At 37.3% G+C, this 12,717-nt stretch overlaps 2 protein-coding genes across 2 annotated transcripts; one reads left to right on the forward strand and one right to left on the reverse strand.

Annotated features, from left to right (window-relative positions):
* Nucleotides 1-405: 405 nt before the first annotated feature.
* On the reverse strand, nt 406-2,834 carry LOC130506231 (patatin-like protein 2). The gene is made up of 6 exons (XM_057000864.1): nt 2,629-2,834; nt 2,093-2,461; nt 1,844-2,005; nt 1,016-1,318; nt 768-940; nt 406-671 (listed from the first exon to the last, which is right to left on the reverse strand). The coding sequence occupies exons 1-6, from the start codon at nt 2,764-2,766 to the stop codon at nt 593-595; spliced, it is 1,224 nt and encodes a 407-aa protein (XP_056856844.1). The 5' UTR covers nt 2,767-2,834; the 3' UTR covers nt 406-592.
* A 5,459-nt stretch (nt 2,835-8,293) lies between these two features.
* LOC130506230 (uncharacterized) lies at nt 8,294-12,154 on the forward strand. Its single transcript, XM_057000863.1, has 6 exons — nt 8,294-8,322; nt 8,401-10,009; nt 10,088-10,713; nt 10,793-11,080; nt 11,160-11,265; nt 11,537-12,154. Exons 1-6 carry the CDS (start codon nt 8,294-8,296, stop codon nt 12,152-12,154), a joined length of 3,276 nt encoding a protein of 1,091 aa, XP_056856843.1.
* Nucleotides 12,155-12,717: the final 563 nt, after the last annotated feature.

Consider the following 12,717-nt stretch of genomic DNA (forward strand, 5'->3'; position numbering starts at 1 on the left):
AGACCAAATTCTTTGAAATATAAACTAATATATACAAGAATGACAATATTGGCAATAACGCCAAATATATCATGTATATAGATTATATTCTATTTTTTAAAAATATGTATTTCTAAATTCTAGATAATTCCCTATAATCTATTTGGAACAGGAAAACACAACATTTCATATTTCCAAAAAAAAATTCAATATCTTATGTACTGACCGATTATATTATATTTATTAAAATTTAATACTTTTACATTGTATTGTTTTAATTTTATAAAATACATAATGTTAGAAAATAAAATTTTAAAATTTAATTTTTTTTATCTCACTCCGCGCCCTAGCGCAGAGTGCGAATCTCACCCTAGTTTCTATGTATTCTGCTCATACATATTCTATATGCACTTGAACACGTAGTACTATCCACAATATGCAACAGACTTTATTCAAATGATAGAAGATACAATCTTACAAGTAACTACAATGAGCGACAATCTTTATTATTATAAAAATAAACTTGCGTTAGTGAACCAAACAAGTCATCAACAACAGATAAGAAAAATAAGCATTAACAAAATAATTAGAGAAAGGATAAACTAATGATATTTTATTTCCTATTTGGCGCCTTTCCATGAGGAGATCGCGAGTCTCGGATCATCTTTTCTTTTGATAGTATTCCTGCTAACCTTCACAGCCAAAATTTAAATATATTAACACAAAATTTATAATCATGTAAATATGAATGATTCAGATATCAAATGCAAAATTTATGTCTCATATACTTTATAAGGGCCTTTTCATTGGTCACTTCATAAGCATTTTCGTTACATCCCGACTCAAGATTGACTCTTGAAACATGTTTCTTGAGAAGTTCATCTCCTGTCTTGGCGAGAATGTCGAGATTCTCAACGGTAGAAATATCAACAGAAGCAGCATCCCCATTTAATGTATCATCCTGTATAATTCAAAGCAATTGTTATAAATATGGCGACAAAGAAAAGGAAAAGGATAGTGAGCTGATTTTTGGCACCTGGATTCGTATATAATTGGCTTCAGAGTGAAGAGCTCGAAAAACGGCAGAGAGATGAAAATCAACCATATCGGAACTAGCTTGCATGAAAGCATCAATGAGAGGTGTAGAGTTGTCGTGTGTTAACCAACTCAACATTCCCCATCCAGCTACTTCATTTGCGTTGAATTTCTCTTCTGATTTACGAGTTCCAGTTCCAAGAGAAAGCACAAGAAACCTTCCGTAATCATTTGGTCTTATGGGGAAAAAGTCACTGCTCCCTCTTGTTATTTCTTTTGTCACCTCCCCAATGGCCACCAAAGCCTATATTATAAATGGTATAGTATTAGACAATCCTTCTATAGATATTAATGCCTGGATGAGTTTCTTTTGGGTCAACTAATGAGTTCCATATAAAATAAAATAAAATAAATGCTTGAACTTTCTACCATCGTAATTCAATGTTTTAATACAATTTATATATTATAATAATGAAAACCCAGCCGGAAACATAAAGAAAATTTAAAATCTTCAATGTAGATGCTAATTCAATTAATTAATTTATTTTAATTAATTAACAGTAAAAAGGAAATTTGTATCAACTTAGTCTAGCATTTCATGGCCTTGATTGTTAAAGCTCTGCGTAGTACGGTTTGTATGACAAAAAAAAAGAAAGGAAATGTAGATATTTGTTTCATACAAACCGTACTACGTAGAGCTTTAACAATCAAGGCCATGAAATGCTAGACTAAGTTGATAGATAATTCCTTTTTACTGTTATTGTATAGATTCTTATTTTAATAATGTTGAAAGCTACAATGACTATAATTTCATATCTCTGTTATTTACCGGATTGTTAGCTGCAACTCCCCCGTCAATAAGATTGTATTCTTTCACGTTTCCGGCTGAATCATGGGTTTCGAAGAAATGGGCAGGCAAGTATGTAGGCGCTGCTGAAGTTGAGATTGTTATGTCAGCGAGGGTTGCGTTCTTGAGAGGATTTGTCTTCACCTGACAGATAGTTTCTTTATTGTATCAAAAGTTTTGTATATTTGAACATATCGTAGTATCTGATTAGACATAAAAAGCATATCAAACCTCGTAACTACTAAATATAGTAGGTTGAAGATGCTTTATATCGAAAGTTGGAATGACAACGTTAGTAAGTGTTTGATGCAACCTTGTATCACCCAATTTGGCATGGATAAGTCGATGAAGGTATTCACCATCATACTTGGGACCAGTCAAAGACTTCAGCAAGTTCTTGGTGGCAGAGAATGGGAAATGATCTTGAGGAAAGATTTTTGGGCAGTGCTCAAGATAAAATTCTTTAATCTCAGAGGCTGCAAACAAGGGTCGGCCTTCCTTATTGGGAGCAGTTAGCATGGCTGTAACCAGTCCACCGGTGCTTGTTCCTGCCATAACATCAAAGTAGTCTGCAAGTCTTGCTTGGTCTCCGTCCAGTTTCTGCACATCCATGTATGTATAGAGTTATAAGATGTCCATAATTCCATAAGTATCAAATAAAAATATTATATTGCAAATTTGTATTAACTCGAAAGCTCATTATTAGAGTTGACCAAATAGAAGTAAGTGTTATCCATGTGATATATAGTTAGGTAGGACAAATATACCTGAAGTTCCGATTCCAAAAAAGCAAGGATAGTGGCAGGAATAATCCCTCTAATGCCACCACCATCGATGCTAAGGATTGTGACTAAGTTTCCATAAGTTGGGGGTTGAAGAGGTGATTTTGGGCTCTCCATTTGCATCTAACAGAAGGCAATTTATCGATACTTGAGAAGATATAACTTTGATTATAAGATATTATGTGGATACTTTTATTGTGAGATATTACGAGAGGTTAAAAAACCTATGTATTTATAGGACAAAAGGGGCTGCTGTACCAACGTTCGACTAGGTCTTCATTCTTAGTATATTTTACTCGTCAAAGTAACTTGTAACTTCGTCCATTTGGAGCTCCAATCTTACTGGTTATTCAAATGGACTTTTCGTGAACTTCTTTTCTTCTTATTTGGACCATGTCAACCCTTTTTAACCTAACTAAAATATTTTATTGTTTAAAGGATATAAACTTCTGAGTACAGAAAGTAAACCAAAAGAGACAAAATACACAAACACACACCAATAGTTTTATTAGAAATCGCCTTTTACACTTAATTACAAGATCTGCTTAATCAGCTTCGCTAGCCTGTTAACACTCTAACAGCTGCTATTGAAAGATCCTAAACTATCCGCTTATGTCTCTCTACCGTTAAGTACTTCAGCTCCTACTTCAGCACGACCCAGAACACTTCCAAGTGCTTCTCTCTCTCTATAAGATTAGCCTCTGTGTCTCTGTCTCTCTACAGACGACCCCATAGCTATCTTATATTAGTCTCCACGTTCCCGAAACCCTAGTCTCCAAGGAACCACAATATGGACATCTTCCATATCAATAAGTGTAACTTTCCTTTTCTTGGAATGCACTTATTCCTCTTCTTTTAAGTCATAAACTTGCTACCCAAGTTTATTCCTCTTTGCCTTTTCTCCAAGATACACGTTTGCTCTCCAAGTCTACACAACTCCAGCTCAACACCTTGACTCCACATGGTCTTCACCACTTAACACGACGTCTGCTTCAGCAACTATGTCAACGACTACTTCAGGGCGGACATCTTTACATCAACAATCACTACAGGAAATGTGGGTATTAATAGCGTCGTAGCATAGCGGTTTTTGCGTCTCTGCTATTGTATTTCAACACGGGCCTTTATAATAGCGTTTTTGGAATGTATAAGCTATCTCTGTAGACGCGGCAAAATAAAATAATCCAGCCGCGTTAATTTGGTAAGTGGAGGCGCCTTACCATTGCAAATAAAAAAATAAATGCTATCGTATATGAAAAATATATTAAAAATAACCCTAAGTATTTAAATCGAAACCCATTTCTCTTCACTTCACTCTCTTCACATTCCTCGAAATCGAAACCGAGACTCATCAAAGTTCTTCAGAGTTCTCTCGAGTGGAAGCTTCAATTGGTATGAGTTTCGATTTGATTCTGAGTTTAGATTAGAAACTTTCAATAGTGGGTTTAGATTAGAAAATTTCATCGAATCTCTTTGATTTTGGGGTTCTATTTGATCGTATCTCTTCGATTCGAATCTCTTTTCACATGCATGTCCGCGTTAACACATGATTCGATTATGGGTTTGTTCGGTTTAGATTTTGAATATGATTGTGGGTTTCGATTTGATTTTGGATTTCTTTATTAGTTTCAGAAATGGCAAAGACAAGAGGAGGAGGAAAAGTTGGTTCTCGTCGGAGTAGACGTAATCAAGGCTTGGAGGTAGTAGATCAAGGCTTGGAGGACAAGAGACCGCAACTAAAAGTGAAGAAAGCTACAGCAAAGAAAACGGCTTCCCCTAAAAAGAGTTTAGTTCTAACGCCAACGAGAAGAAGTAGTAGAATCAAGAAAGTGGCTGCTCAAGATGATGATGAGCTAGAAGATGTTACACCTGATGATGATGATGATGAGCTAGAAGATGTTACACCTGAATATATTCCCCGAGTTGATGAGGTAGAAGATGTACTCAATGGGAAAGAGGCTGAAGAAGATGGAGATGGCAATGGGAAAGAGGCTGAAGAAGATGGAGATGGCAATGGGAAAGAGGCTGAAGAAGATGGAGATGGCAATGGGAAAGAGAATGAAGACGAACAGGCCAATATGGAAGATGATGGAGTTCTCAATGAGAAAGGGAATGAAGAAGAAGCTCGCGATATGGAAGAAGATGGCACTGCGCAAGATGATGAGATTCCTAGTACTGAAGGAGTTGAGCTAGGAGGGGAGGAAGTTCAAAAAAAAAATAAAAGAGGACCAACAAAGTTGCGCAGAGTGGCTGAAAATCCCAATGATAAGATTATGGTCACATTCAATGACATTGGTGAGCATATTGGACCTGGTTCAGTAACACTATCGTCTTTTCTTGGTCCTCTTGTGAGGGAACATGTTCCGGTTACACTCGCTGATTGGAGAAATCTTGATGCAGCGACTAAAGCAACAATGTGGGAAGAAATTCAGGTTTGTATATATACATTAGTATGTTTTGTTGAACCGCAAGATGAAATTATAACATGTTTAACTTGCTTATTGTGATGCAGGGGAGATTTAACTTGCAAGAAGATTGGCAGAAAGCTGTTATTTTCAAGCAGCTTGGAAATGTGTGGAGGGCTGGGAAGTCGAGGCTGGTGTCACAAGTACGTGTGGCGAAGACTGCAGCTGAGAGAATAGCTTTAAAACCGAGCAACATCCCATCCATTCAAGTGTGGAACTCTTGGGTTAAGAGTAAAACTACCAAATCTTTCACGGTGAGTTATCTACAACTAAGTAAGTTTCATCCTTAAAGGTCATATCTGATAGATTTAATCACTGTCATATTTATATTGTAGGAAACGAGTAACAAGTACAGAGCGATGAGAAGAAATCAGATTCCTCACACCACTAGCCGCAAAGGGATGCTTCGTTTAGCTGATGATATGGTAAAAGAGTAGTCAAACATCTTCAGCTTGTTAGATTAAACTGGTACTGAGATATGTCTGTTTTTATATAGAAAAAAAGGAGTAAAGACCCAAGTAAGGTGAGTAGATCGAAGGTTTGGATTGCGGGACACACTCATGCTGATGGCAGACCTGTGAAGCCACAGTTTGCTGAGACTATTGTAAGAATTATGCAAGTTATATATTGGGTATAATTAATAGATTATGTCAATGAATTATTTTGTGTTTAAATGAATGTATCAGGAACAAATACAGTCACTTGACAGTCAGATGGACTCAACATCAGCTGCTGATAACATAAGGGAAGATGCTGTAAGCAAGGTTTTGGGAAAAGACAAACCTGGACGAGTAAGGGGGTTTGGTAGAGGGATTACGGCTACTAAGCTAGCATATCTGCATTTTAGAGACGCAAAGATTGCAGAAATGAAAACTGAGATTCAAGAGTTAAAGGGGATGGTGCAAGACTTAGTTGGGAAGAAGGTAATCCTTTTCATTACATTTGGTCAATTAGTTTTAAGACATTTACGATTTCCTTTGCCTTCTTTCAGAAAAATAATGATGATGCTGAAGCATCTGAGAGTAGTGGTGGATTCAAAGTAGGAGTCAGAGTACAAATACTCGATTGGATTGAATCAGAGGATGTTGTTGTTGGTGAAGGAGAATTCTGCTCTGATGAACCGAAGTACAAAATTGGTCGTATACCAATTGGTCCTAATGCAGTGGCTATCGTAGTTAAGTCTGCACTAAGCTCAGTAGCTTCACTTTGGAGGCCTACAACAGACGTGTTAACTCTTGATGAAGCTGTGGGATACAAGATAGCTTGGCCAATGGATAAAGTGATCTTGGATAGGGATACAAACTGCTCTGAAGATGTATCCATGGTAAATTTTTGTACCTTATTTTCTTCTTACAACAATTGAGTTATCTCTAGTCATTACCTTCTTGCATTTTAGCAAAGCAAGGAAGGTGAATCTCGAAGATGCAAGATCTATGATTGGACCAACGACGAGGATGAGGTTATTGCTGAAGGTCTCATGTGCTCTTCTAAGCCCAAAGAGATGCTTAACAATATACCTCTAGGTCCCAATGCTGTTAGTATCGAAGTTGTGAAGGTGTTCAATGATCAGGCTTATTTGTGGAGGCCAACCGCTGATATGTTCTTGATTGGTGATGCACTTAGCGAGAAAATAGCATGGCCAGTCCTGAAGGTTGAAGTCATGCCTACACCTGCTACAGAAGTAACACCTACTAAATGTGCAGGCAAGAAAATAGCATCACCTTCGAAACCAGCCAAGAAAAAAGCAGTGGTATGTTGTTAACATGAAGTTAATTTATTTATTTGTATGATGATTGATGTTGAGTCCTTAATTGATGTTGGAACTTGCTTATGTCGTCTTGTTTGAGTTGTAGAGTCCAGGCAGCACTAGTTCGACCAGAAGTCCGAAGCAGAAGTGTATTCTCTTGGATTGCAACAACTCTGGACGTAAGGTAGCTGAAGGAAGAGTAGCTTCAACGGATCCGAATGAGTTGTGCCACTTTGTACTCCTAGGTCCAAATGCAAGCAAGGTGTGGATTGATGTGGCTAAGATCGATGATGCAAAAGTCTGGAGGCCAAATTCAGAGATTGAATACATATCTGATGCAATGGGTTCGGTTGTGGCATGGCCAAATGACAAAATCAAGTTTGTCTAAACATGTCGTCTGAAACAGTTTTCAAGTTGTTATGTCGGCAATGTATTTCTAGTGTGTGATAGAATTTTAAAGTACTTTTATGATCGGTTAAATCATGTGTAATATTATGTTATGGTTAACTGACAAAAACAAATATTATGTGTGATATTATGATTAATGGTTGTGTGTGAAAATGTTTAGCTTGTTAAACCCTATACCCTAAAGTGCATAATTTTACATTAAACCATAAGTTTTAAAAATTAAAACCACAGGTGATAAGACCAAAATTAAAACCATATACCCTAAAGTGAAATCCCTAAACCCTAAAGTACAAACATATACCCTATACCCTAATTGTTCTTGATTTCACAATTTTGTTCTTTATAAAAAGGATATTGTAATCTTAATTTCATAAAACTAGTTAGTTATAAATTTTATAAACACTCATTTGTTCAAACCCTATACCCTAAAGTCTTTGTACATACAAATAAGTAGTAGTGTTTGTGAACATATGAGCTAGATTGATCAATTTTATAAAAGCTCACATAAAATATTTTTATGTATACGATTTTTTTTTTAAAAAATTAGAATACTGATATTTTAATTTTTAAGATTTAATTTAATTTTTTTTTGCTTCGAAATCCTATATATATATTAATTTTAAGATTTCAAACGAAATTAATATACTGAGCCAATGAGGAGTAACCTCCAAGATTGCAGACGTGGCAAACCATAGGCCGATGGATGTGTTTCGCCAAATTCAATCTTAGCCATTCTTTTTAATTGCACACGGATTAATCCTATACCATTGATTCGTGTTGGTAACTTTGATCTGAGCCGTTCTTTTCTGAACCAATAAGGAGCAACTACTAAGATTGCACTCGGATTAATCATAGACCGTCCGATTGCTCTCCAAATCTTTGATCACAGCCGTTCATTTTTTTCTGTCTCTGTTTGCAGTTGGAAAATTTCAGAACACAACATCTCTCTTTCTGTTTCTGTCTCGCGAGCTTTGACCTAAACAAACCCTAAAGAAAGCTAAGATCGAACCAGCCGTTCCTGTATTCGCAAATGGATAAGACGTGGATTTGGCTTCCAAGGTATAACTTACAATCTCTCGATCTCACTTGTACTCGCCGATTAAAAGAAAGCTAACTTATTTTGTCTGATTCTTGTAGGAATAGCCACGAGTATTCAGAAGGAGCAACTAATTTCGTGAATTCGTCAGCAAGAAGATTGGGAAGTCTTCTTGAAATGCTATGCCCTTGTAGAGACTGCCGCAATCTGAGCCATCAGTCACTGGATAAAATTGTGGAGCATTTGGTGATTAGGGGTATGGATAAGAAGTATAAGAGTTCTCGTTGGAGTATTCATGGTGAAAAAAGAGATTCTGCAGAAGACAGTGTACTTCAATGTGAAACAGAGGCATTTGATTTGTTTAAGACAGCATTCTCCATGGACGAAGGTGGTCCAAACCCGACAACTGACAACGAAGATGATGAAGCACCAGAGGAACTTGAGTTTACAAAAAAGCTAAGAGATGCTCAAACGCCATTATACTCGGGTTGTCTCAAGCACACAAAGGTTTCAGCTATCATGGGACTTTACAGATTCAAGGTTAAAAGTGGTGTGTCGGAGAACTACTTTGATCAGCTGTTGGTTTTACTTGAGGATTTGCTACCTGAAGACAATGTTCTTCCCAAGAGTTTAGCTGCAATCAAGAAATTTCTGAAGATCTTTGGGTTCGGCTACGACAATATCCATGCTTGCAAGAATGATTGCATACTGTATAGGAAGGAGTACGAGAACCTACAAAGCTGTCCAAGATGCAAAGTTTCAAGATGGGAAATGGATAAGCACAGTAATGAGATAAAGGTGGGGATTCCGGCAAAGGTCCTAAGATATTTTCCAATCAAGGACAGGTTTAGGAGGATGTTTAGATCAAAGAGGATGGCTGAAGATCTGCGTTGGCACTATACCAATGCCACTGAAGACGGTACAATGCGGCACCCCGTTGATTCTATCTCTTGGGCACAAGTGAATGCTAAATGGCCAGACTTTGCTGCTGATCCACGGAATCTTCGACTTGGGATTTCCACAGATGGGATGAACCCTTTCTCCATGCAAAGCACCAATCACAGCACATGGCCAGTGTTGTTAGTGAACTATAACACGCCTCCAACCATGTGTATGAAGGCTGAGAATATAATGTTGACTTTGTTGATCCCTGGTCCTACTGCTCCTGGTAATAACATAGATGTTTACCTAGCACCACTGATAGACGATCTAAAAGATTTGTGGGCTGAGGGTATTGAAGTGTATGACTCATTTGCGAAGGAGAATTTTAATCTCAGAGCCTTGCTGCTTTGGAGTATCAGTGACTATCCAGCCTTAGGAACACTGTCTGGATGTAAAGTAAAGGGGAAACAAGCCTGCAATGTATGCGGAAAGGATACACCTGCAAGGTGGCTTAAGTTTAGCCGCAAGTTTGTCTACATGGGTAACAGAAGGAGACTACCGCCTGGCCATCGTTACAGATATAAAAAAGCTTGGTTTGACAACACTGTGGAGGAAGTGAATGCGAATAGGATACAAACAGGCGCTGAGATATATGAAACACTACAAGCTTTTACGAATGATTTTGGTAGACCTCTAGAGAAGGAAAAAAAAAGGAAAAGACTAGAGTTGGAAGATGATGAGAGGGTAGTGGAAGAAGAGTGTGATGAATCAAATGAACTATGGCGGTGGAAGAAGAGATCAATATTCTTTGATCTACCTTACTGGAAGGTAAAGTATAGTAACTGACTTATATTATGTGATTGTTGTATATGAATATGCCTAACAGTTTCTTGTTTAATGTGTTAGGAGTTACCTGTTCGTCACAATATTGATGTTATGCACGTAGAAAAGAATGTGTCTGATGCTATATTGTCTCTGTTGATGCAAAGTGCGAAGTCAAAAGATGGGTTGAAAGCAAGAAAAGACTTAGAAGATATTGGAATCAGAAAGCACTTGCACACAGAGGTGAGGGGAAAGAAAACATACTTACCTCCTGCTGCCTACTGGTTATCGAAGAAAGAGAAGACCATTTTTTGCCAAAGGTTAGCTAAGTTTAGAGGTCCTGATGGTTATTGTGGTAATATTGCGAATTGTGTTTCAGTTAACCCTCCAAATATTGGTAGTTTAAAGTCGCATGATCATCATGTCCTAGTACAGAACTTGTTACCAGCTGCATTAAGAGGGTTGTTACATAGGGGTCCTAGGATAGCCATAAATAGATTATGCAGTTACTTCAATAGGTTGTGTCAGCGCATCATTGACCCAGAGAAACTTATATCCATGGAAACAGAGTTTGTGGAAACAATGTGTCAGCTGGAGCGCTTCTTCCCTCCAGCCCTTTTTGATATCATGTTTCACCTACCAATACATCTATCAAAAGAGGCACGCTTGGGAGGACCAGTTCACTTCCGCTGGATGTATCCCTTTGAAAGGTTTGATTAACTCATTTGCTTTAATATATGCACTTTCCGCAATGATGTTTGACTTATATTCATATTTCCTGAGTTATAGGTACATGAAAACACTAAAGGCTTTTGTGAAGAATTATGCAAGGCCAGAAGCATGTATGGCTGAGGCGTATTTGGCTGGAGAATGCGTTGCATTCTGTTTAGAGTTCCTTAAAGATTCAGTACCAGTTCAAGAAGCAGTTAATCGTAATGAAGATGTCGAGACTGACACAATGGTGGTTGAAGGCCGACCTCTGCAGAAGGGTATAGAGGTTACCCTTTCAGATAAAGATAGAGACATTGCACATCGCTATGTGCTAATGAACATGGCATCTTTGGATCCATTTCTTGAGTAAGTAATTCTCTATGTTTCTTCTACTAGTTTTACTCATAAGTTCATTTTCATATACTGTTGTTTAATTTAAAATCAGGATGCATTTGGAAGAGTTGCAAGCAAAGGATGCTCGATTGGCTAGAAATGAAACTTTGTTATGGAAATACCATACTGACCACTTTGCAGAATGGCTTAAAAATAAGGTTTCAAACTCCATATTCTTTTCTTGATTATTTTGATGACTGGTTAGCTTGTATCATGATGCCTGGTTAGCTTGTATCTTGAAGAACATGTCCAGATTTTAGTGAATTGATGTCTGAGTAGCTTATAGCTTGATGAACTGTCTGGATTTTTAGTATTTTGATGACTGGTTAGCTTGTAGATTGATGATTGGTTTTCTGGTATATATTATCATGTTTTGATTATAATTCAAGTACCTCGGCTTGATGATCATGCTCTGATTTCCTGTCGCAGATTCATTCAGACTCAACAGATAGTCATTCTAAGGAGATAAGGTGGTTGGCATTTGGGCCAAGAAATGTTGCTTTAGCACATAAAGGATTCATCATCAATGGCCAACGGTTTCATACTGATGCGGTCAAGCTGAAGACACAAAACAGTGGAGTAACTTATGAAGCCTTTAGCATGTGTAGATCAAGTGCTCGAGATATGAGACAGGTCGCGGATATGATTACATACTATGGAGTGATAAAGGAGATTTTGGTCATCGACTATCACATGTTCAAAGTGCCACTCTTTAGATGCAACTGGGCAAACACAGCGAATGGTGTGAAGGAAGAAGATGGCTTCACTCTTGTTAACCTTCATATGAACCAAGCAGCCTATTTGAAAGATCCATTCATTCTACCTTCTCAAGCAAAACAGGTTTTCTACTCTAGGGAGGATGATGCTTCAAATTGGTATGTTGTTATGAGAGCACCACCTAGAGGTTATCATGAGTTGGAAACAGAAGAGGATTTAGGTGGTGCTCCTTTACCTGTCCAAGAAGTTGATGATATGGGTGATGAAGCTTCAGATGATGATAGTGTTTATGTTAGGGATGATTGTGAAGGTTTATTAGTGGTAGATTAATAGGTTGTGTGATGGTTTGTATAATTGTGATAATGTTGTGTTATGGAATTTAAATAATTATACTATTTTTTGGTTTTTCAATAATTTAAATTTTTTTATTTCATATTTCGAAATTCATTATTAAAACAAATCAATTCACTAATTATTATTAATTAATTTCCGGATAATTAAAAAACTAATTAATAACACGAAACATTTGCTATCTTTGCTATTGGGAAAATCAAATTATTAGGTTATAATAACATTTGTCAAACGTTATTATAAATATTAACAATTGCATTAAAAAAAAGCGCTATTGTTATAAACTTAATAATAGCACAAAGGAAAACCGCTATTAAAAGGGTCGGACCTTTTATAACGGGCGATGTCAGAGCGTCCAAGGAAGCGCTATTAAATATGAATCATAGCGCTTTTCGGGCGCTATTACTACCCACATTTCCTGTAGTGAATCTATCCCTTTTAGCTTTCTGGTGCCGATCCAGCACAACATTTCTTTTTGTTCAACAACGATGTTTTTCCCCACCTGGAAACTCCACGCCAATTGTGCTTTTCTCCCCACGAGA

The sequence above is a fragment of the Raphanus sativus genome, unplaced genomic scaffold (assembly GCF_000801105.2).
Source record: "Raphanus sativus cultivar WK10039 unplaced genomic scaffold, ASM80110v3 Scaffold3014, whole genome shotgun sequence".
In the NCBI taxonomy this organism is placed as follows: domain Eukaryota; kingdom Viridiplantae; phylum Streptophyta; class Magnoliopsida; order Brassicales; family Brassicaceae; genus Raphanus; species Raphanus sativus.

Excerpts from the sequence above, each read along its gene's own strand:
- LOC130506231 (XM_057000864.1), bottom strand. The coding sequence starts at position 2,766 with ATGCAAATGGAGAGCCCAAAATCACCTCTTCAACCCCCAACTTATGGA. Across the intron at positions 1,319-1,843 it reads GAGTTGCAGCTAACAATCCG|GCTTTGGTGGCCATTGGGGA; the intron begins GTAAATAACAGA and ends TTTATAATATAG. Across the intron at positions 941-1,015 it reads CCAATTATATACGAATCCAG|GATGATACATTAAATGGGGA; the intron begins GTGCCAAAAATC and ends TGAATTATACAG.
- LOC130506230 (XM_057000863.1), top strand. The coding sequence starts at position 8,294 with ATGGATAAGACGTGGATTTGGCTTCCAAG. Across the intron at positions 10,010-10,087 it reads TTGATCTACCTTACTGGAAG|GAGTTACCTGTTCGTCACAA; the intron begins GTAAAGTATAGT and ends TTAATGTGTTAG. Across the intron at positions 10,714-10,792 it reads TGGATGTATCCCTTTGAAAG|GTACATGAAAACACTAAAGG; the intron begins GTTTGATTAACT and ends CCTGAGTTATAG.